This window comes from Mobula birostris, chromosome 16, assembly GCF_030028105.1.
Source record: "Mobula birostris isolate sMobBir1 chromosome 16, sMobBir1.hap1, whole genome shotgun sequence".
In the NCBI taxonomy this organism is placed as follows: domain Eukaryota; kingdom Metazoa; phylum Chordata; class Chondrichthyes; order Myliobatiformes; family Myliobatidae; genus Mobula; species Mobula birostris.
This window is the reverse complement of record NC_092385.1, coordinates 8079625-8103878: the sequence shown is the minus strand read 5'-3', so window position 1 is coordinate 8103878 and position 24254 is coordinate 8079625. Positions and strand designations below refer to the sequence as shown.

The window sequence follows — 24254 nt, the reverse complement described above, 5'->3', positions numbered from 1 at the left end:
GGAACCCTGAATTGCAAGGGAATCACGGTGGCAGTGATCCTTATGGAAAGTGAAGAGTGAAATGGGGGTCAGGGTTGCCAGATTGAAATTTTAATTTAAAGCCAAACAATACTAGGAAAAAAGCCAGAAAAAACCCACTGTTTTCCCCATACTCACATCACAAGGAAAGCTCCAGATCCAGGTCATTACTATCCTCTTCACTGGAATCTGTGGAACATACAGCATAAACCCTGTCCAATGTGAAGTTTTTTTTTAGCATTTTTGGAGATGCAGTGAAGTCTTTGGAACATTTGCTTGAAAGCAGTAGTTCTGCCCTGATTCTCACAATAGCATCAAGAAGATTCAGCAGGATTCTGTTTCTTGCCTTCCCTTTAACGCGGGATATAAGAGAAAATATCCTCTCAACTACAATATTGCTGACACGGGTTATTAGGCAAGTAAGAGCAAAGGTGGAGACCTCTTTAAATACCTGATGCTGAAGTACACCAATCCAAAACTCTTCAGTGTCTGTGGGGAGTCCATCTTTCTTAAGTGGAGCTTCTTCTTTCCAATCCACAAAAGGCATTTTTCTCTATCTTCTTCAATAGTGCTGACGTTGTTTCCTGCAAGGTGTATAAAGGATAACACGGAAAACATGGGCCTTGAAGCTTGATTTAAAATTATCACAGGGCTCAATTTTGATAAACTTTCAAATGTATCTCTTGCCAACAGAAGTCTACATGTAACTTGACTCAGAGCTTCTTCTAGCATAGATATACATCTTTCTTTGACATTTTTTATTTCTAGATGGGCCGCAGGAATTAACGCTTGCTGTTTTTGATACCAAAATCAACTTCATTAATATTTTTTTTCTGTCTTTTGGCATCATACAGTCTGTTCTGAAGACTCTTCTGGTGTAAGAATATTTGTTGCTACAATTTATGAGGATCAGCTTTGGTTTGCTGAAAAAGGCTGTTTAGTCTTTCAAATTCCTGCACAACAGGTGTTGCAAACTCAAAGAACAGGTAGTTTTTGTAGTCTGACAACATTTCCTTTAGGAGTCTTGCTTTGAATTTTGTATCAAACTTTGACTGGGCTAGTTCAGCAGAAGAGAAATAGGCCTTTAGCTCTTCCCAGTTCATCAAAATAATAAACAGGCACAAGCCACCGAGTAGATGAAGGCTTTTCAAAGGGGAGGGGGGCAGTCTGGGTTAGCTCAAATTCTGTAGCTGTGTTCATCACTCTAAACAATTCTTTATATGCTTCTCATCTTAATTCACTATGGCAAAACCAATTGGGTATTTCTGACAGCAAAAATCCAATATTTGATGGTAGCTTGGATACTGCGTATTGAATGCACAGTGCCAGCGAATGACAGATATAGTTGAGTTGCATACAGAAAGGTGACACATCTTTTAGTCTAGACCACAGAGAGTTGTTGCACCCAATCATGTTTGATGCACCATCTGATGCAAAACCAATACAATTTGCAAGACTCTGACCACATCTTTTGATTTCCTCGTCAATCAAATTGAATATGGTTTTCCCCTGTAGCCTCTTGCATCGGAATTAAACCTAGAAATCCGGCTACAATTTCCTTTGTCCTATCACTTAAAAATCAAACTAAAATACACGTGATTTTGTGTTGAAATGTCAGTAGATTCATCTATAATGATGGCATATTTGTTATTCTGAAAGTCATCAATGAGATCAGTTTTCAGTGGAGGCAAAATGATGTTTTTGATTAAGCATGCACATTTAGTTTTATGTAACTTTATGTGCTCCAGTGTACTCCTATGCCTATGTGCTATCATGATTTCACTCAGGTGGTCAACTGTACGTATAGCACAATGGCGGGTCATGCCTACAGCAATTTGCAGCTCTGCTGCCTTAACTTTATTATTATCTTGCCTAGGAGTCTTTGTTACATTAAATTGCGTCTGGCCTTTTGATGGAGTTCTCCACTTGTGTTTCTCCGATTTTTCATGATTTGAAAGGTTGCTAGCTCTTGGTACAATGGTGCAGTGGCACAATTTACAATAAGCTGCCTCTGATCCATCAGCAGCCTTTTGGACCCATACAAATGTTTCTTCCCATTTGCTATTGTACTTACAACTGCTATCGTCTTAAGAAGCAATCCATTTCTTTAACGACATGGTGTTGATAATAAATGATTTATAAAAAAACAGCCAAAGGCGTCACAGTTTCACCACAAAACTTTATTATGTATAGTCAGTTCATGGTCGATTTGTATCTGTCACAGTGGGGGGCGTTGGGAGCAAGGGTGGACCCAAATGCAAGACACAAACACCTCTTGAGGGTTAACTTAAGCTTATTGCTCGTTGCAAGGAGAGCAAAGCAGAAGCAGGAATAGCGTACTGGACAAGGACTCAGGCCTTGGACTAGGCTGGGACTAAGGGTCCGGGCCAGGACTTGGCACTCGGAGCTTCCGGGGCCAGGACTCTTATTCATTGGACAGAGACACTGGGCGGTAATGCACCATTAAGCTGGATGCCAACCGCCGTAAAACGAGATACAGAGACACTGGACATAAAACACTGAGCCGGGAATCCTCTTTAGACACAGGACGGAGTCGGGACTCTTCTCGACACAGGGTCAAGACTCTTCCAGGGTACAGGGCCGGGACCCCTTTTGGGCGCAGGACATGGATACGGACACCACACAACGAAGGACAGAACTATAACTGGGCTCAAGTACGCTCCAAGCCGCGGCGAGCCCCCAGCGGGTTAACTTTGACTCACCCGTACTGACGAGGGAAGGCGGCTTGCTGGCACTTGCTCCGGCCGGTCGACATCGGCTCGCCCTACCTTTGGTGACTTTGCAAACGCTCTCGCACCGAACGGCTGAAAGCCGGAGACTATAAACCGCCGGTGGGACACGGGGAAACAGGGAGTCAACAGTCCGGATCGTAACACAAAGAAAGTAAATTTAAAGGGAACCCGATCCGGCCCATGACAGCATGATTCTAAATCACATCCAAAACAGTTCGGAGGTCCGAGAAAAACTGCACCCGCCCGGCCGGGTCGGCACGTGACCGTGTTGTCCACTTGCCGGTTTGGCGCCTTCTTGCCCCGACTCTCGGCGGCAGAAATATCGGCAAATGCGACCGCCCAAAAAACATTTCTCTGAAAGGAAAACGTTTTAGAAAAAGGATAGTATGTAATTTTCTTGCAGATAATCTTAGCATGTAGAAAAGCCAAATGATTTTTTTTCTGACGCCGACCAGATTAGGAAAAAGTCAGTTTTCTTGAATTTGGCTTTCCTTTCACTTTCATTTACTCCTCCCCCCTCTGGCTTCCGAGTTCCTTCCTTTCCAGTCTGATCAAATGTCGGAAACGTCCCGACCTGATAAGTTTCCTCAGCGTTTTGTGTGCGTTGTTGAAGATTTCCCTACATCTGCCGATTTGTTGTGAGTTTAGTTTCACCTTTACGCGGTGAAACTCGTGTGAAATATTTGTTTACCAGCAATGCACCCAGTTGTTCCGGTTGACCGCCCATCGGCATTCTCCATTATCTTGCTCCTCGTCCTAGTATTCACTCGCTCTTGGTTTTGGAGCCCGGGTGAATCTCAAACGAGCGCGGGAAGCGGAATCCTGGTGAATTTCTAAGGAAGCTGGAGAACGAGAGTCCTCGGTGAGTTTCTCTGTTCAATCCGAACATTCCATTCTTTTCTAGGTGATTTGTTAATGCATTCATAGATTATAGCAATTTTCCTCATACGATGAAAGGCTAACCTAGTCGATTATTCTCCTTTTCTTGAACAGGGGTCACATGTGTTACTTTCTGATCCACACGGACAATTCCAGAACCTATAGATTCGTGAATGATTATGATCAATGCACGCATTAACTCTACTGACAATTCTTCAGAACTTTAAAATAAAGATGATTAGGATTTTGGACTTTTAATCGGGACTACAGAGCGTCGTGGGAGCTGAATTCTGAAAGAAGGCAGTTTTTTTAAAAACTTCCGAGTGCAAGAAGGGCGAGACTGCGCAGGCGCGTGACGTCAACAGGACCGCGCAGAGAGTTTAAAAAGGAGACCACCCTATACAGTGGGCAGCGGAGTGAGTGGGAGCAGAGTGTAGGGCTTTGTCTTCAACGGGCTTCGGCGGTAAACGGGAAGAGGTGAGAGCGAAGCGCCACCACTTTTTTTTCTTCCCCCCCCCTTTCCACCCTTCGCAAATCGGCCCGGACAGACAGGAACAGCAGGGCTCTCACAGCTAACGGTATGAGCTAATGGTTTAATAAGTTCATCTGTTTGGCAAGGTAAGTGGGTGAGTAGACTTATTTTTCCCGTTTCATTCCTGTAGAATTAGATAGCATGCCTGCAGGGTTAATGCTTTTTTCAGGGTGTCAGATGTGGGAATCCTGGGTGACCTCCAGTCTCCCTGATGGCCACATCTGCGCCAGGTGCACCGAGATGCAGCTCCTCAGAGACCGTGTTAGGGATCTGGAGCTGCAGCTTGATGACCTACTGCTTATTAGGGAAAGTGAAGAGGTGATAGGAGCTACAGGGAGGTAGTCATCCCTAGGCTACAGGGATCAGAAAACTGGGTCACTGTCAAGAGAGGGAAGGGAAATGCCTGGATAGTGGAGAGCACACCTGTGGCTGTCCCCCTCAGCAACAAATATCTTGTTCTGGATGCTGTTGAGGGGAATGACCTAACAGGGGACGCCCAGGGTGACCGGGTCTCTGGCACTGAGCCTGGCGCTGTTGTGCAGGAGAGAAGGAAGGAGAAGAGAAATGCGGTAGTCATAGGGGATTCCACCTAGTGAGGGGAACAGACAGGAGATTTTGTGAGCCTGACAGAGATACCCGCATGGTGTGTTGCCTCCCAGGTGCCAAGGTACGGGATGTCTTGGATCGGGTCGTGAATATTCTAAAGGGGGACGGTGAGCCGCCAGTTGTCTTGGTACATGTTGGTACCAATGACATAGATAGGACAAAGGAGGAGGTCCTGAAGAGAGATTTCCAGGAGTTAGGAAGGAAGCTGAGAAGCAGGACCGCCAGGGTAGTAATCTCGGGATTGCTACCTGTGCCACGTGCTAGCGAGGACAAGAATAGTCGGGTCAGGCAGATGAATGCGTGGCTGAGAGACTGGTGTAGGGGGCAGGGCTTCAGATTCTTGGATAATTGGGATCTCTTCTGGGGGAAGTATGACCTGTTCAAAAAGGACAGGTTACACCCGAACCCAAAGAGGACCAATATCCTGGTGGGAAAGTTTAATAGAGCTGTTAGGGAGGGTTTAAACTAATTTGGCAAGGGGATGGGAACCGGAATGATAGAGCGGAGGAAGGAGAAAACAGAAATAAATCTAAGATAGTGAGCAGTAAAGATGTCAGGAAAGACAGGCAAGTGATGGGGCAAATTTGTAGCCATTGGGATGAGTTGCAGTGCAATCAAAGCAAAAAGTATCAAATACTGCAAACAACAGGAATTCTGCAGATGCTGAAAATTCAAGCAACACACATAAAAGTTGCTGGTCAGGCCAGGCAGCATCTGTAGGAAGAGGTGCAGTCGACGTTTCAGGCCGAGACCCTTCTTCAGGACTAACTGAAGGAAGAGTGAGTAAGGGATTTGAAAGTTGGAGGGGGAGGGGGAGATCCAAGATGATAGGAGAAGACAGGAGGGGGAGGGATGGAGCCAAGAGCTGGACAGGTGATAGGCAAAAGGGATACGAGAGGATCATGGGACAGGAGGTCCGGGAAGAAAGACAAGGAAGGGGGGGGCCCAGAGGATGGGCAAGGGGTATATTCAGAGGGACAGAGGGAGAAAAAGGAGAGTGGGAGAAAAAATGTGTGTATAAAAATAACAGATGGGGTACGAGGGGGAGGTGGGGCACTAGCGGAAGTTAGAGAAGTTGGTGTTCATGCCATCAGGTTGGAGGCTACCCAGGCGGAATATAAGGTGTTGTTCCTCCAACCTGAGTGTGGCTTCATCTTTACAGTAGAGGAGGCCGTGGATAGACATGTCAGAATGGGAATGGGATGTGGAATTAAAATGTGAGGCCACTGGGAGATCCTGCTTTCTCTGGCGGACAGAGCGTAGGTGTTCAGCAAAGCGGTCTCCCAGTCTGCGTCGGGTCTCACCAATATATAAAAGGCCACATCGGGAGTACTGGTCAAATACTGGTCTTAAGGTGTTGTACTTAAATGCATGCAGCATAAGGAATAAGGTGGATGATCTTGTTGTACAGCTACAGATTGGCAGGTATGATATTGTGGCCATCACTGAGACATGCCTAAAGGATGCATGCCTCTGGGAGCTGAACGTCCAAGGATTCATGGTGTATCAGAAGGATAGGAAGGTAGGCAGAGGGGGAGGCGTGGCTTTATTGGTAAGAAATGATATTAAATCATTAGAAAGAGGTGATATAGGATCGGAAGGTGCAGAATCTTTATGGGTTCAGCTAAGGAATAGCAGGGGTAAAAGGACCCTGATGGCAGTTACTTATAGTCCTCCAAACAGCTGCAGGGATGTGGACTACAAATTACAACTGGAAATAGAAAAGGCTTGTCAGAAGGGCAGTGTTATGATAATTGTGGGGGATTTTAAGATGCGAGTAGATTGGGAAAATCAGGTCAGCACTGGATCTCAAGAGAGAGAATTTGTAGAATGTCTGCGAGATGGCTTTTTAGGACAGCTTGTTGTTGAGCCCACTAGGGGATCGGCTGTACTGGATTGGGTATTGTGTAATGAACCGGAGATGATTAGAGAGATTGAGGTGAAGGAACCCTTAGGAGACAGTGATCATAACATGATTGAGTTCACTGTGAAATTAGAAAAAGAGAAGCCGAAATCTGATGTGTCAGTATTTCAGTGGAGTAAAGGAAATTACAGTGGCATGAGAGAGGAACTGGCCAAAGTTGACTGGAAAGGGACACTGGCGGGAAGGACAGCAGAGCAGCAGTGGCTGGAGTTTATGCGAGAAATGAGGAAGGTGCAAGACAGGTATATTCCAAAGAAGAAGAAATTTTCGAGTGGAAAAGGATGCAGCCGTGGTTGACAAGAGAAGTCAAAGCCAAAGTTAAAGCAAACGAGACGACATACAAGGAAGCAAAAATTAGTGGGAAGACAGAGGATTGGGAAGTTTTTAAAACCTTACAAAAGGAAACCAAGCAGGTCATTGAGAGAAAAGATTAACTATGAAAGGAAACTAGCTAATAATATCAAAGAGGATACTAAAAGCTTTTTCAAGTATATAAAGAGTAAAGGACAGGTGAGAGTAGATATAGGACCGATAGAAAATGATGCTGGAGAAATTGTAATGGGAGATAAGGAGATGGCAGAGGAACTGAACGAGTATTTTGCATCAGTCTTCACTGAGGAAGACATCAGCAGTATACCGGACACTCAAGGGTGGCAGGGAAGAGAAGTGTGCGCAGTCACAATTACGACAGAGAAAGTACTCAGGAAGCTGAATAGTCTAAAGGTAGATAACTCTCCTGGACCAGATAGAATGCACCTTCATGTTCTGAAGGAAGTAGCTGTGGAGATTGCGGAGGCATTAGCGATGATCTTTCAAAAGTCGATAGATTCTGGCATGGTTCCGGAAGACTGGCAGATTGCAAATGTCACTCCGCTATTTAAGAAGGGGGCAAGGAAGCAAAAAGGAGATTATAGACTTGTTAGCTTGACGTCGGTGGTTGGGAAGTTGTTGGAGTCGATTGTCAAGGATGAGGTCACAGAGTACCTGGAGTCATATGACAAGATAGGCAGAACTCAGCATGGATTCCTTAAAGGAAAATCCTGCCTGACAAACCTATTACAATTTTTTGAGGAAATTACCAGTAGGCTAGACAAGGGAGATGCAGTGGATGTTGTATACTTGGATTTTCAGAAGGCCTTTGACAAGGTGCCACACATGATGCTACTTAACAAGATAAGAGCCCATGGAATTACGGGAAAGTTACATACGTGGATAGAGCGTTGGCTGATTGGTAGGAAACAGATAGTGGGAATAAAGGGATCCTATTCTGGTTGGCTGCCGGTTACCAGTGGTGTTACACAGGGGTCCGTGTTGGGGCCACTTCTTTTTATGTTGTACATCAACGATTTGGATTATGGAATAGATGGCTTTGTGACTAAGTTTGCTGACGATACGAAGATAGGTGGAGATAGGTAGTGCTGAGGAAACGGAGAGTCTGCAGAGAGATTTGGATAGATTGGAAGAATGGGCAGAGAAGTGGCAAATGAAGTACAATGTTGGAAAGTGTATGGTTATGCACTTTGGCAGAAAAAATAAACGGGCAGACTATTATTTAAATGGGGAAAGAATTCAAAGTTCTGAGATGCAACGGGACTTGGGAGTCCTCGTACAGGATGCCCTTAAAGTTAACCTCCAGGTTGAGTCAGTAGTGAAGAAGGTGAATGCAATGTTGGCATTCATTTCTAGAGGAATAGAGTATAGGAGCAGGGATGTGATGTTGAGGCTCTATAAGGCGCTGGTGAGACCTCACTTGGACTACTGTGGGCAGTTTTGGTCTCCTTATTTAAGAAAGGATGTGCTGACGTTGGAGAGGGTACAGAGAAGATTCACTAGAATGATTCTGGGAATGAGAGGGTTAATATATGAGGAACGTTTGTCCGCTCTGGGACTGTATTCCTTGGAATTTAGAAGAATGAGGGGAGACCTCATAGAAACATTTTGAATTTTGAAAGGCATGGACAGAGTGGATGTGGCAAAGTTGTTTCCCATGATGGGGGAGTCTAGTACGAGAGGGCATGACTTAAGGATTGAAGGGTGCCCATTCAGAACAGAAATGCGAAGAATTTTTTTAGCTAGAGGGTGGTGAATCTATGGAATTTGTTGCTACGGGCAGCAGTGGAGGCCAAGTCATTGGGTGTATTTAAGGCAGAGATTGATAGGTATCTGAGTAGCCAAGGCATCAAAGGTTATGGTGAGAAGGTGAGGGAGTGGGACTAAATAGGAGAATGGTTCAGCTCATGATAAAATGGCGGAGCAGACTCGATGGGCCGAATGGCCTACTTCTGCTCCTTTGCCTTATGGTCTTATGGTCTAAATCTCTTTCAGTCTCACCAGGACAATATTTTTACCACCTCTAATTTCCTTTCTTGATCTCCCGAGATCAGGGGGTCCCAACCTGGGGTCGGCAGACCCTTTGCTTAATGACATAGGTCGCGGTAGATTAAAAGACTGGAACCCGTGCGCTAGACATTTTTTTTGACAACTTTTGTGCATTTAAGCAAAAGAAATCTCACTTGGCTATACCTGAACTCATGGGCTAAACGGCATAATTTGGCTCCTATGTCTTATGGTCTCAAATGTACAGATGGTCCGTGAGAGTGAATTAAACTGGGTTATCTTCTTGTTAACGGTTTTAATAAAAAGACATGAGATTTTTCAAATGACTCATGTTGGAGGAGTTATTTCTATGGTTAGTCAGTATCACAGAATTGGGAAGGTGGATGTAGAGAAGCCACTTCAAACAAGTTCCTCCTATGGGGAACAGGATTACGTGGGTCTTCGATAAGGGTGGTGTTGACTAAATGTCTGCTTTTTCTAGACCTGATAGGTGATTTGAAACAGCCTGGATAGCTTGCAGGAGGATTGCATTGGTTTGAGGAAGTTGCTTAAAGAGCCTGATTAATGCTGTCTCAATCATGGTAGTGCAGTGGTTAACACAACGTTTTACAGTAGCAATTGACCCGGGTTCAAATCCTGTAAGGAGTTTGACCATTTTCCCTGTGACTGCGTGGGCTTCCTTCCACAGTCCCAAGATGTACTGGTTGATAGGCTAATAAGTAAATCGTCCCATGATTAGACTAGGACTAAATCGGGGGTTGGGATGGCCTATTCCATGCTGTATTTCAATAGATAAAACAAAAACCTTGACTACACTGATGTCAGGATAGTTCACTACAAGAACTTGAGAAAGGAAAGAATGAAAACTAATATTCAATTTATATGAGAGGCTATCCAGGAGCAATGAACTCTGAGCTTCGAAGGGTCACGGAGAAAAAGGTTGGTCCGATGTCCATGGAAGTTCAAAATGAGTAATGGGATAATGAACAGTATGAAGCTTAAAGTTCAAAGTAAAATTTATTATCAGAGTACATACATGTCACCACATAAATCCTGAGATACTTTTTCTGCAGCCATACTTAGCAAATCTATAGACGGTAACTGTAAACATCAAGAACTGGAAGCTAAACAAACTGTGCAAATTCGCTTATCTGTATAAAAGGAAAGATCTGAGAAGCATTACAAATTCTAGGAACTGTCTCTATTGGAATGAAAATGATTTTGGAATTGAAAAAGTTTATCATATGAGGAGCATTTGATGGTTCTGGGCTTGTACTCACTGGAATTCAGAAGAATGAGGGCGGAATTTCATTAAAACCTATTAAATGTTGACAGGCCTCAGTAGAGTGGATGTGAAGAGAATGTTTCCTATGGTGGGGGAGTCTAAGATGGGAGGACACAGCCTTGGAATAGAGGGATGTCCATTTATACTTTATATTTTATTGTCGCCAAACAATTGATACTAGAATGTACAATCATCACAGTGATATTTGATTCTGCGCTTCCTGCTCCCTGGATTACAAATATTAAATATTAAAAATAAAAATGAGTAAATATTAAAAATTTAAATTATAAATCATAAATAGAAAATAGAAAAATGCAAAGTAAGGTAGTGCAAAAAAACCGAGAGGCAGGCCCGGATATTTGGAGGGTACGTCCCAGATCCGGGTCAGGATCCGTTCAGCAGTCTTATCACAGTTGGAAAGAAGCTATTCCCAAATCTGGCCGTACGAATCTTCAAGCTCCTGAACCTCCTCCCGGAGGGAAGAGGGACGAAAATTGTGTTGGCTGGGTGGGTCATGTCCTTAATTATCCTGGCAGCACAGCTCCGACAGCGTGCGGTGTAAAGTGAGTCCAAGGACGGAAGATTGGTTTGTGTGATGTGCTGCGCTGTGTTCACGATCTTCTGCAGTTTCTTTCGGTGTTAGACAGGACACCTTCCATACCAGGTTGTGATGCACCCTAGAAGAATGCTTTCTACGGTGCATCTATAAAAATTAGTGAGGGTTTTAGGGGACAGGCCAAATTTCTTCAGTTTTCTCAGGAAGTAAAGGCGCTGGTGGGCCTTCTTGGCAGTGAACTCTGCTTGGTTGGACCAAGTCAGGTCATTTGTGACATTGACCCCGAGGAACTTAAAGCTTTTGACCTGTTCCACTTGCGCACCACCGATGTAAATTGGGTCGTGCGGTCCGCTACTCCTTCTGAAGTCAACAACCAATTCCTTTGTCTTGCTGACGTTGAGGGATAGGTTATTGTCTTCACACCATGCCAGCAGGTTCTTAATTTCCTCTCTGTACTCAAACTCATCATTACCCGAGGTACGGCCTACAATTGTGGTGTCATCAGCAAACTTATATATTGAGTTTGATGGAAACTTGGCTACACAATCATGGGTGTACAGTGAGTACAGCAGGGGACTGAGTACACAACCTTGTGGGGCACCGGTGCTCAGAGTGATTGTGGAGGAGAACTTATCCCCTATTTTTACAGCCTGGGTCCTGTCTGTGAGGAAGTTGAAGATCCAGCTGCAGATCTGAGTGCTAAGGCCCAGGTTCCAGAGCTTAGGAATCAGTTTATTTGGAATGATGGTATTAAAGGCAGAGCTGTAGTCAATGAAAAGGAGCCTTACGTATGCGCCTTTATTCTCCAGGTGTTCTAAGGAGGAACGTAGGGCCAGAGAGATGGCATCTGCTGTTGACCTGTTGCAGAACAGAGATGAGAGATTTCTTTAGGCAGAGAGTGGTGAGTCCGTGGAATTCATTGCCACGGCAGCTGCGGAGAGCAAGTCATTAGGTATATTTAATAAATTTACCATATACAGTGGCATGCAAAAGTTTGAGCACCCCTGGTCAAAATTTCTGTTACTGTGAATAGCTAAGTGAGTGAAAGATGACCTGATTTCCAAAAGGCATGAAGTTAAAGATGACACTGTTGTGGGAAAGCAGCACCTATCATCAAGGATCCCCATTCACACAGGACATGCACTCTTCTCACTGCTGCCATCAGAAAGGTGGTACAGGAGCCTCAAGACTCACACCACCAGGTTCAGGAACAGTTATTACCTTTCAACCATCAGGCTCTTGAACCAGAGGGGATAACTTCACTCAACTTCACCTGCCCCATCACTGAAATATTCCCACAACTAATGGACTCACTTCCAAGGTCTTTTCATCTCATGTTCTTGATATTTATTGCTTATTTAGTAATTGTTATTATTATTGTTTCTTTCTCCCTTGTATTTGCACAGTTTGTTGCCTTTTGCACATTAGTGACCAATTAACCCACTAACCCATCCATCTTTGGAGGAAACTAGAGCACGCGGAGGAAATCATGTGGTTCCAAGGAGAACGTAGAAAACTCTTACAGACAGTGGTGGAACTGAACCCAGGTCACTTTGCTGTAGTAATGTTAAGAAAAGTTTAAATGGACTGCTGTCTGAGAAATGAATGGTAATGTGTGGTAAAATAGAAGGTGAATATTCCTAAAGAAAGAAAGTAGATTAAAAGTCTGATAATCTGTTATCCAGGTGTTCAGAAGTCCCAAAGGGGTTAGGGTGGAATGTCTGTTATAGTTGACAAGTCATGCAATGCATTTGGAATGGAACAATTACTCTGTGAATGAGGGAAGCGAGAGAGAGAAAAAAATAGAAAGTAAATTTGTTAAAATGTGAAAGACACAATTATCTTTCCTATTGGCTACAAGCAATGTGCTAAAGGAACTCAGCAGGTTGAGAGGTCCTGATGCAGAGCTTTGACCTGAAATGTCAACTGTTCTGGTTTGGCCACATCTGGAGCATTGTATACAGTTCTGGTCACCCAACTATAGGAAGGATGGTGAGGCTTTGGAGAGGGTGCAGAAGAGCTTTACCAGGATGCTGCCTGGTTTAGAGGGCATGTGCCCTCAGGCTGGATTATCTTGGGTTGTTTTCTTTGGAGTGGCGAAAGCTGAGGAGAGATCTGATGGAGGTTTATAAGATTATGAGAGGCATAGATAGAGTGGATAGAGAGTATCTGTTTGTTATAAGGAGCGAAGGAAGCGAACCCAAGTGCACGACACAGGCGCGGAGATTGAGTCTGGATGTTTACACGGGTGTAAACGCTGAACAGCAAGCAGGAGGGATCTTGACACGGAGCCCTGATATGGAGCCTTGACACGGAGCCTTGACTCAAGAGAAACGGAGTCTCATGGGTAAACTTTGAAACTGGAGCTAAACTTAGAACAAACGGTTCTAAGCGGTCAGGAAACGTAGTTTACTCACAGGAAAAAAGATCAATGAACTGGCGACTAGTGGTTGTGACGCCGGGGTTCTTATACTGCAGTTCTTGATGGAAACCAGGTGTGCTGTCATCAAAGCGAATTAGAAGCAATTGGGAAATTTAACAGTCGGAACCGTGGCACAATCAACGGAAATTAGGAGCAAGATAGGGAATAAACAATCGGGTCCGTGACACTATTTCCCAAGGTTGAAATGTCTGATACCAGAGGACGTGCATTGAAGGTGAGAGGGGGCATGTTCAAGGAGGATGTGAGGGGTGAGAATTTTATTCAGAGGGTGGTGGATACCTGGAATGCGCTGCCTTGGTGGTAGATGCAAATACATTAGAGGTTTTTAAGAAACGCTTAGATAAGCACATGAATATGATGAAGATGGAGGGATATGGATATTATGTAGGTAGGAGAGATTGGTGTCTAGGTGCTTTAGATTTGCTTTTTAGCTGCTTTAGCACAATATTGTGTGCAAAAGGGTCTGTTCCTGTATTATCCTCTAAGTTCTTTGTTTTAATTCAATTCCTCCTCACAGATGAGTTTCTCCAGCAGACTGTTGAACCTGGATTCCAGTATCTACAGTCTCTTGTGTCTCTAGCTTTCCCAACTCTCTCTGAATTTGCCAGTTCTGTTTTAAAATCGTCCACCTGTACATTAATGCAGATTTTCTCTCTCTACAGACTGCCTGATCTGCTGGGTATTTCTAGCCTTCCAATTTTCTTCTAGGTTTACAAAAACTCTTTCTTTTCTATGTTTCAAGGTTCTAGCATGGCCTTTTTTTCTTTGGGTTTTTTGCGCTCTCATTAATGGTCACATTTATCCCACTTTTCAACTTTTCCTGATACTAAAGATGCTAGAAATCTGGATCAACACACAGAATCCCACGGCTGTCTATAAGGAATTTGTAAATTCTCCCCGTGACTGTGTGGGTTTCGTCCAGGTGCTCCAGTTACTTCCCAGAGTCCAAAGAGAGTTAGGGTTAATAGTTAATTTGTCACAAGGGTGTAATTGGGCAGCGTGAGCTCGAGCTCATTGGGCTAGAAGGGCCTGTAACCATGCTGTATCAGTTAATCAATCAATCAATAAATAAATGCATGAGTTAAAACTATGCTGGAGGAATGCAGCAGGTCAGGCAGCATCTATGGAGGGAAAATCCCTCTGCAGATGCTGCCTGACCTGCTGAGTGCTTTTTGTGCTTGAACTTTTCCTGGTATTAGAATGTAAGGTGCAGAGTCTTTGTATTTGTATTTATTTTATTTCTTACATCCATGGGAGTAAAATTCTTTCTGTTGTGTCTCTGTTGCAATGTACAAGTGATAAGGGAGGGAAATATGGGAGGATATTGCCCAAACACTAAGATTGTATACACAATTGTTTTGTATAATGCATGTACAGTCAGATATGCAGTCAGATCAGTGTGTATTGATAAATGCGATGGCCTGGTGAAAGAAGTTGTCCCGGAGACTGTTGGTCCTGGCCATAATGCTGAGGTACCATTTGCCAGATGGTAGCAGCTGAACAGTTTGTGGTTGGGGTGGCTGTAGTCCCAGATGATCCTCTGGGCCCTTTTTAATACTGCTGCTGTAAATATCCTGAGTAGTGGGAAGTTCACATCCACAGAAGCACTAGGCTGTCCACACCACTCTCTGCAGCGCCCTGTGATTGAGGGTAGTACAGTTCCCATACCGGGCAATGATACAGCCAGTCAGGATGCTCTCGTTGGTGCCCCTGTAGGAAGTACAGAGGATTTGGGGACTCACGCTGAACTTCTTCAGCTGTCTAAGGTAAAAGAGGCACTGTTGTGCTTTTTTCATCACACACCCAGTACGTACAGTCTTACGCAAAAACAATTCCTGTTGAACCCTATGGTATTTTAAAACCTAGCAAACTAGGTACCACAACTGTTCTTGGAGTTTTTCTTTATGAATAATTTGTCTTAAGCACTCTGGTTGATCTTTCATTGATCCTGTTATAGTTACTAGTCTATAGATTTACTAAGCATGCCCGCAGGAAAATAAATATCAGGATTGTATATTGTGACATATATTTACTGATAAATAATCTTACTTTTTGAACTTTTTACTTCTGAAGCTACAAATTCCCACTGCTGCAGTTGGCGCATGCTCAGAATTAAGACCAGACTGCACACGAGTCTGGGATTCCAACGCATGCACAGACTCCGGATCCAGCAGCAACACGCTTTCGCAATTTGCGAATCTTGTTTCCGTGCGCCCCAAGTGCTAAGCATGTGCAGTGTGCGTGAGCGCGGGATCAGTGACGTGTCGGTGTGACTGGTTGGCAGGAAGTAAAAGTGCAGTCACCGGAAGACGGAGCAGTGGACTTACGGGGAGTCAGGGAAAATTTCTTGCAGCCACTTTATCTTTTCAGAGAGTTTAACACTGGGGCTCAGAAAGATGTTGAAGAAGTTTGACAAAAAGGACGAGGAGTCTGGTGAGTTGCGGCTCCGTCGGGAAGGTGGTCGGGATTGGTTGCTATGGCAGCACCAGGCTAAGGACCAGGGCCTGTAGATGAGTGATGAGGGTCCGAAAGGTGATGCAGAGCATCTTGTTCTCCAAAAATACCCCGCTGAAGGCCAGTGAGGGTAAAATAATGATGACCATGCGATTGTAGTTGATTTCTGTTTTTGTTGATATTCCTGGATGTCACCTTGCACCTTATTGTCTTCCTGCACTGAACTTTCTCTGTAACAGTAACACTTTATTGTGTATTCTGTTATTGTATTACCTTGTACTACCACAATGTACTAATGTGATTAAATGTTGGCACGTAAAACATTTCTTTTTCATTGTACCTCGGTACATTGGAATATGTGGCTTTAATTGTCACATGTACAGTGAAAAACTTGTCTTGCATATTGTTCATACAGATCAAATCATTGCAACAATTTTTTGAGGTAGTACAAAGTAAAACAATAACAATGCAGAATAAAATGCAACAGCTGCAGAGAAAGTGCAGTGCAGGTAGAATAAGGTGAAAAGTTATAAGGATGTAGGTTGTGTGGTCAAGCATCTGTATTGTTGTAGTTTTGTTGTTTGCACAGAGGAGCTCGTCAACTGCGGTTGGCAGCTGACTGGGAATCTTTTCGGTTGTGCTGGTTGGTTATTTTGTTGTGTCACTCAGGCTTGGCATCATATTCTTGGTGATAATGACCCAGTTCTCCCTGCAAATGTGCTACACTACACCGATAGCATCCCAATGACCCTGTGATCTCTGTCTTAGAGGTCGATGTCCGAACACCCTTCAGGAGGGTGAATCCTCACAGATCACCAGGCCCTGATGGTGTAACTGGCAGGGTACTGAAAACCCGTGTGACTAGCTGGCTGGAGTGTTCAAGGATGTATTTGACCTCTGTTGTGTTCTGAGGTGCCCACCTGCTTCAAAAGGCAGCAATCCTTCCAGTGCTCAAGAAGAGAAGGGTGAGCTGCCTCAGTAACTCAATAGCACTCACCTTACCGTAATGAAGTGCTTTGAGAGGTTGGTTGTGGCTAGTATTAACTCCTGTCTGATTCAGCACTGGGACCCGCTGCAGTTTGCCTACCGCCACAACAGGTCAACAGTGGATGCAATCTCACTGGCTCTCCACTCAGCTTTGAAGGACCTGCACAACAGCAAAACAGACATCAGACTACTCTTCATCAATTTTACAGTACTGTCCAAAAGTCTTAGGCACATGTAGCCACGGTGCTTAAGACTTTTGCACGGAACTGTATTTGTCAATGTGGAGCAGTGTATAAGTTTGTAAGTCTGGTGGGAGCAAACGATGTTGTGAATGGGGAGGATGGAGCGCCACAGGAGGGATGTGGGACCGGTGGCAGAGGAAGAGTGCCAGGGGCAGGGCAGAGGGGTGGTGCCAGTGCAGACACACTTAGCCCTGTGACACCAAGCAAGGTCATTTGATTCCAAGCAACTGATTTATTGATCATTTGATTCCAAACAATTGGTTTTATAGATCATTACAGAATGTCACTCCAGTGCTTCCCACTCCCTTTTCCCAACCATGATCCCCCTCTCCTTGTCCCCTTCCCACTTTCAGTCCAGAATAGAGATCCGTGTCAGAATCAGGTTATCATCACTCTGATATGTCATGATATTTTTTTTGCAGCAGCAGTACAGTTCAATGCATAAAATTACTACAGTACAGTGCAAAAGTCTTGGCCACATACATATAACTGGAGTGCCTAAGACTTTTGCACAGTACTGTAGCTCGGTGTTCAGCACATTTGCCTAGGCCTTTGTACTACTCCCTGCAACTGGATCTTCATCTTGCTTGTTGAAAGACCACAGTTAGTGCAGATGGGTAATAATTTCTAGCTGACTGTCAACACAGCTGCATCTCAGTGGGGTGCTTAACCCACTGCTGTACTCTTTGGTCATGACTGGCTAAGCACAGCCTGAATGCCAATGATAAATATGTAGGTACAGTGCTGTACAAAAGCTACTGTATGTTGGGAAAGAATCTTAGAGACAGGATTTATACATAGTTTGATCAGAAATGGTTTTGTGAGGGGCAGGTAGGTTATGCTTCTCAAGCCCAATTGAATTATTTGAGGATGTGACAAAGCACATCAACGAAGGTAGAGTAATGGATGTGGTGTATATGGATTTAAGTAAGGTATTTGATGATTCCCCATGGTAGGCTGATTCAGGAAGTCAGGAGGCATGGGATCCAGGGAAACCTGGGTGTGTGGATACAAAATTGGCTTGCCCATAGAAGGCAGAGGGTGATAATAGATGTAATGTCCTTTTGCCTGGAAATCGGGACCCCGCTCTTTGAGATTTTTATAAATGACTTTGATCTGGAAATGTAAGGGTGTGTTAGTAAGTTTGCAGATGAGACAAAGGTTTTTGGAGTTGTGGGTAGTGTGGAGGGTTATTTTTGTTTGCAGTGGGACATTGACTGGATGCAGAACTGGGCTGAGAAGTGGCAGATGGAGATCAACCTGGAGAAGTGTGAAGTGATTCATTTTGGAAGGTTGAATTTGAAGGCACAATGCAGGGTTAATGTCAGGTTTCTTAGCAGAGTGGAGGAACAGAGGGATCTTGGGGTCCATGTTCATAGATCCCTCAAAGTTGCCATGCAAGTTGATAGGGTTATTAAAAAATCAAAATCAAATCATAACAAGTTTAATTATCATTCAACCACACATGGATACAGCCAAACGAAACAGTGTTCCTCTGGGGCCAAGGGGCAAAACATACTCAGCACATTGAAAATAGTGAGTAAAAAAACCCATAATCACAAAGATAAACACATATATATAGTTCAAGACTGTGAGTGACATGTTCTGCAAATTGATGGTACAGTTCCTGACAATGCAGCCTGTCATTCCACCGATCGAACACTGGAGGGCAGCACTGACAAGAGAAAACAGCCTCCAACCAAGCACAGACTCAACTGCTACACTGCCTCTGGCGTCTCCTCACCTGGCCTGCAGCAACAGACAAGCCGATGGCTTGAGGCCTATACAACCGAGGCTATACAGCTCCCACACCACCTGTCTCATCACCAAACAAGGGAAACAGGCCTGCAGCATCATGCATTATCAATATCTAACAGGGTCTTGTGATCACAAGATGAATATCCAACCTAGTCACCCACAGTTACACACACCAACTCCAATGCCTTCGAGTAGCAGGTAGCAACATGGTCTGCTCCTTAAGAAGGCAAATAGTGAGTTGGCATTCATTAATTGGAAGAAATGAGTTCAAGAGCTGTGAGGTTCAGCTAATCACACTGGAATATTGTGTTCAGTTCTAATCACACTGTAGGAAGGATGTGGAAGGTTTAGAGATGGTGCAGAGATTTACCAGGATGCTGCCTGGACTAGAGAGCACGTCTTACGAAGGTAGTTTGATTTGAGCAAGGACTTCTCTCTTTGGAGTAAAGAGGTGACTTGATAGAAGCATACAGGATGATAAAAGGCATAGATCAATTGCATAGCCAGAGACTTTTTCCCAGGATGGAAATGGCCAATACAAAAGGGTTTAGATTTAAGGCGGAAAGTAAAGCAGAGAAGTCAGAGGAAAGTTTTTTAAAAAGAGAGTTCAGTGTGCATGGAACGCCCTGCCAGGGGTTGTGGTAGAGGCAGATACATTAGAGGCATTTAGTAATCTCTTGGACAGGCACATGGGATGATACACAAATGAAGGGTTATGTCGGTGGGAAGGATTAGATTGAGTAAGTTAAGAAAGGATGGGCTGACATTGGAGGGAGTTCAAAGACAATGAACAAAAATTATTTCAGTATTAAAATGCTTGTCATATGAGGAGTGATTGTTGGCTGTGGGCCTCTACTCATTTCAATTCAGAAGGACGAGGGGTGACCTCATTGAAACCTATCAAATGTTAAAAGACCTGAATTGAATGGATATGGACAGAATGTTTCCTGTGGTGGGGGAGTCTAAGACCAGAAGACACAGCCTCAGAATAGCGGGGTGTCCTTTTAGAATGGAGGTTAGGAATAATTTCTTTAGCAGAAAGAGTGGTGCATCTGTGGAATTCATTGTTATAGGTGGCTGTGGAGGCCAAGTCATTGGGTATATTTAAGGCAGAGGTTGATAGATTCTTGCTTAGTCAGGGTTTGAAGGGATACGGGGGAGAAGGCAGGAGATTGGGGCTGAGAGGGAAAATGGATCAGCCATGATGAAGTGGCAGAGCAGACTCGATGGGCTAAATAGCCTCATTCTGCTCCTATGTCTTATAGTCTTAAGGCTGGTACTATGATGTAATGTTCTATGTTCTAAGTTCATGATATTTTTGGCCATTAAGTTCAGCCTTCCCTACCTAAACTACACAGTTGTAGTGTAATGGGAAAACTGTTTTTCTCTGGCAACTCATAGATGCGATTCCATTAAAAAATACAAGAAGAAGTGTAATTTTTGCTTTCTTGGTTCCTTTAATAATTTAACGTTTATGAAAGTCTCATGTGAAAACATCATTGCATGCAGAAAGCAATAAATCAGCAAATTAGCTTCCCAAATTGTTCCATTGTGATTTATCTATCATTTCCCCTTTTTTTTTCTCTAGGCTCAAGGCATAAGCATGGTGAAAAGTAACTCGCAAGACACCAACAATCAAGAAAGGGCAGGTATAGCTGAATGAATAAAAATACATTATGTGATGACTCTCAATTGTGGATATCAATGGACATAAATCAAATCAAATTCAAATTTAAATTTAATTATCATTCAACCATACATGGATATAGCTGAACGAAACACCGTTCCTCTGGGGCCAAGGTGCAAAACATACACAACACATGAATCAAAATAGTGAGCAAATAAAAACATAGTCATGCAAAAAAAAACATATTCAAAAAACCCAAGTCTTTGAGCAACGTGTCCTGCAGACTGATGGTGTTGTTCTCGGTAGGCAATAGCCACTACAATCTAGCCTGCAATTTTGATGATAAAACACTGGAAGGCAGCACCCAACTAAGCTACACCACTGCTTGTGTTTCTTCCTGGGCTGCAGCAGCAGGCAAACACGTGGCTTGAGGCCTAGTCCTCGCTACAGTTAAGACTTTGCAGCTTCCCCACCACCTGTCATCCCACCAAACAAGGATAACAGTCCTGTGGCATCTTACAATATCACTGTCCAGCAGAGTCTTGCAATCGCAAGAGAAACATCCAAGACTATCACCCACGGTTACACTGCATGCGGCTTCGCACATGAACTCCGATGCCTTCACTGCCTTCCGGTAGTAGACAAGAAACACAGTCTGCACCCAGTTCTGCTCTTCTGACAACCCTCCAGCTCCTCCAATGAACAAGTAGCACCTGAAGTCTTTGGAGTCCAGTATTGTGATGAGATAATTAAAAAGATATTTAACAAAGAAGAAAACACCTTTGGTTGGCCCCCTAGAGGCCACTGCATCCAAACGTACTGCCACCTTACTGGAAGTTCAAACTAGTTGAGTGATATAAAAAGTAGAAAACTATCTGAAATGAATAAGCTCAACTACTTTCTTTCAAACATGGAATGAATATAACCAAAAGTTTGGTGCAAAACTATCACAAATATCCCAAAGATGTGCAGCCTGGCACATTAAGTGATGACTGTAAATTACCCCTTGTTATTTCTGGTTTAATTTTGGTTTATTTAGAGATACAGCATGGTAACAGGCCCCTCCCCCAACCCTGCCAACAGCACGGTATCAGGCCCCTCCCCCAACCCTGCCAACAGCACGGTAACAGGCCCCTCCCCCCAACCCTGCCAACAGCACAGTAACAAGCCCCTCCCCCCCAACCCTGCCAACAGCATGGTAACAGGCCCCTCCCCCAACCCTGCCAACAGCATGGTAACAGGCCCCTCCCCCCAACACTGCCAACAGCGTGGTACTAGGCCCCTCCCCCAACCCTGCCAACAGCACGGTAACAGGCCCCTCCCCCCAACCCTGCCAACAGCATGGTAACAGGCTCCTCCCCCCAACCCTGCCAACAGCACGGTAACAGGCTCCTCCCCCCAACCCTGCCAACAGCATGGTAACAGGCCCCTCCCCCAACCCTGCCAACAGCATGGTAACAGGCTCCTCCCCCCAACCCTGCCAACAGCCCAGTAACAGGCCCCTCCCCCCAACCCTGCCAACAGCATGGTAACAGGCCCCTCCCCCCAACCCTGCCAACAGCATGGTAACAGGCCCCGCCCCCCAACCCCGCCACTCAGTTACACCCTACTAACCTGCAGTTGTTTGTTTGGAACCCTTTCACCCCCATTCTCCTGCCTTTTCCCCGTACCCTTTGGTGCACTTACTGATCAGGGACCTATCAAATTCCAAATTAAATGGCTTCCATTTGGTCTCTACAGACATCTGTGACAATTAATGCTACCAATCCATCACCCTCAAACTAAAGAAATTTCTTCTCATCTCAGTTCTAAATGAACACCTTTTATTCTGAGGCTGTACCCTCTGGTCCTAGACTCCCACACTAGAAAACATAGAAAACCTACAGGCCCTTCAGCCCACAATGCTGTACCAAAGATGTGCTTACTTTAGAAAACATTCTCTCCACATCTACTCTATCTTGGCCTTAGAGTGTTCAATAGGTTTCAACGTAAAACATGCTGGGAGTTTCTCTAGGGCAGGGGTTCCCAAACTTTTTTTATGCCATGAACCAATAGGCAAGGGGTCCGTGGACCCCAAGTTGGGAACCCTTGCACTAGAGGTTCTCTTATTCGGTTACAATCAGAAAAGTTGTGTTGGTATTACTGTTTTAGAAATGTTATTCTTCTTTCTATTTCAGATACTGTAACAGAAGCACAGCTAATGCAACTAGCTGGAAAAATAGGAGACGATTGGAAGTACTTAGCAATAGGACATCTAGGATTTTTAAAGTCTGATGTTGACCAAATTGCTTCCAGTACAAATGATCAGAAGTATCAAATATTTTCTATGCTCTGTAAGTGGAGAAATCGGCAAAAGCTTCCAGCAATTCAAAGGCTCATACAAATTTTGGATAAAGCTGATATAGATTATGGAGCATTGGAATATCTGCAGAATGAATGCGATACTGTTAATGGTAATATTTCAGGTAGGGACCAAGTGATGGTGGGATATATCTAAAATGAAATGTAAGTAACAGAAAAAAATACTCCAAAACAAACAAACAAAAAAATTGAACAATATCCTGTTAGTTTGTTCTGGCATATTTGGGAAGTTAAATACATCCATAGTTTTCTTTCTTTCTATGAAGCAGAAAAACAGGACCTCCACGGTAGTAATCTCTGGATTGCTACCTGTGCCATGTGCCAGTGAGGGTAAGAACTGGATGATTTGGCAGGTGAATACATAACTAAGGAACTGGAGCAGGGGGCAGGAGTTCAGATTTATGGATCATTGGGATCTCTTCTGGGGAAGGTATGATCTGTACACCTGAACCAGAGGCGGTTCAATATTCTTGCGGGCAGGTTTGCTGGAGTTGTTCAGGAGGCTTTAAACTAATTTGGCAGGGGGATGGGAACTGAATTGATAGTGCTGATGATGAGGTAGTTGGTTTACAGAGACAGTGTGCAGTGTGTCTCCTATCAAGGAGAGACTTTGATAAGGCAAAATTGCAGTCAATGGGAGGAGTTGCAAAGTAAAAGATGGACAAAATCAAAAAGGGTGAATACAGGATTGAAGATGTTATAATTGAATGCACGCAGTGTATGGAATAAGGTAGATGAACTTGTAGCACAGTTACAGATTGCCATGTTGTGGGTGTTACTGAATTGTGGCTGAAAGAAGATTATAAACTGGTAGCTTAACATCCAAGGATACACATTGTATCAAAAGAACAGGCAGGTAGGCAGAGGGGGTAATTTGTTGTGGGTAGAGCTAAGAACCTAATTTGAGTTATATACAGACCCCTGAACAGTAGTAAGGATGTGGTCTACAACTTACAACTTCTAGCACCACAAAGAGTAACGTTACAATAGTCATGGGGGATTTTAATATGCAGATTGATTTGGAAAATCAAGTTGGTGCTGGATTCCAAAAGGTGGAATTTCTGGAATGCCTACGAGATGGCTTTTTAGAGCAACTCATGGTTAAGCCCACTAAGGGATCAGCTATTCTGGATTGGGTGTTGTGCAATGAACTGGAATTGATTAGAGAGCTGAAGGTAAAAGAACCCTTAGGGTAAGTGATCATAATATGATCGAATTTACTCTGAAATTTGAGGAGGAGCTAAAGTCATTCCTATCAGTATTACAGTGGAGTAAAGGGAATTACAGAGGCATGAGAGAGAAGCTGGTCAAAACTGACTGGAACAGAACACTGGCAGGTATGATGGCAGAGCAGCAATGGCTGGAATTTTGGGAAGCAACTTGGAAGACATAGGATCTGTACATTAGAGGAAGAAGTATTCACAAGATGACACAACCGTAACTAACGAGAATCAAAGCCAATATAAAAGCCAAAAAGGGTATGTATAATAGA

At 44.0% G+C, this 24254-nt stretch overlaps 2 protein-coding genes across 3 annotated transcripts in view; one reads left to right on the top strand and one right to left on the bottom strand.

Moving 5' to 3' along the window:
- hmces (5-hydroxymethylcytosine binding, ES cell specific) overlaps nt 1-3943 on the bottom strand; it is an 80270-nt gene extending 76327 nt beyond the window's left edge. The window contains exons 1-2 of one of the 2 annotated variants that reach the window (XR_011889343.1): nt 2742-3943; nt 470-602 (exon numbers count right to left, since the gene is read on the bottom strand). Coding sequence is in view for 1 of the 2 variants with exons in the window: in XM_072280271.1 (XP_072136372.1) it covers nt 470-565 (96 nt within the window). In the remaining variant the exon portion in view is untranslated. The remainder of the gene's footprint in view (nt 1-469; nt 603-2741) is intronic. The other variant, XM_072280271.1, reaches the window with a different exon arrangement.
- The window catches only part of LOC140210965 (uncharacterized), a 99517-nt gene continuing 77750 nt past the window's right edge, over nt 2488-24254 (top strand). Inside the window, exons 1-4 of the mRNA XM_072280268.1 lie at nt 2488-3633; nt 3765-4127; nt 20363-20423; nt 22579-22866. Of these exons, the coding sequence (XP_072136369.1) occupies nt 20378-20423; nt 22579-22866 (334 nt within the window). The 5' untranslated portion in view covers nt 2488-3633; nt 3765-4127; nt 20363-20377. The remainder of the gene's footprint in view (nt 3634-3764; nt 4128-20362; nt 20424-22578; nt 22867-24254) is intronic.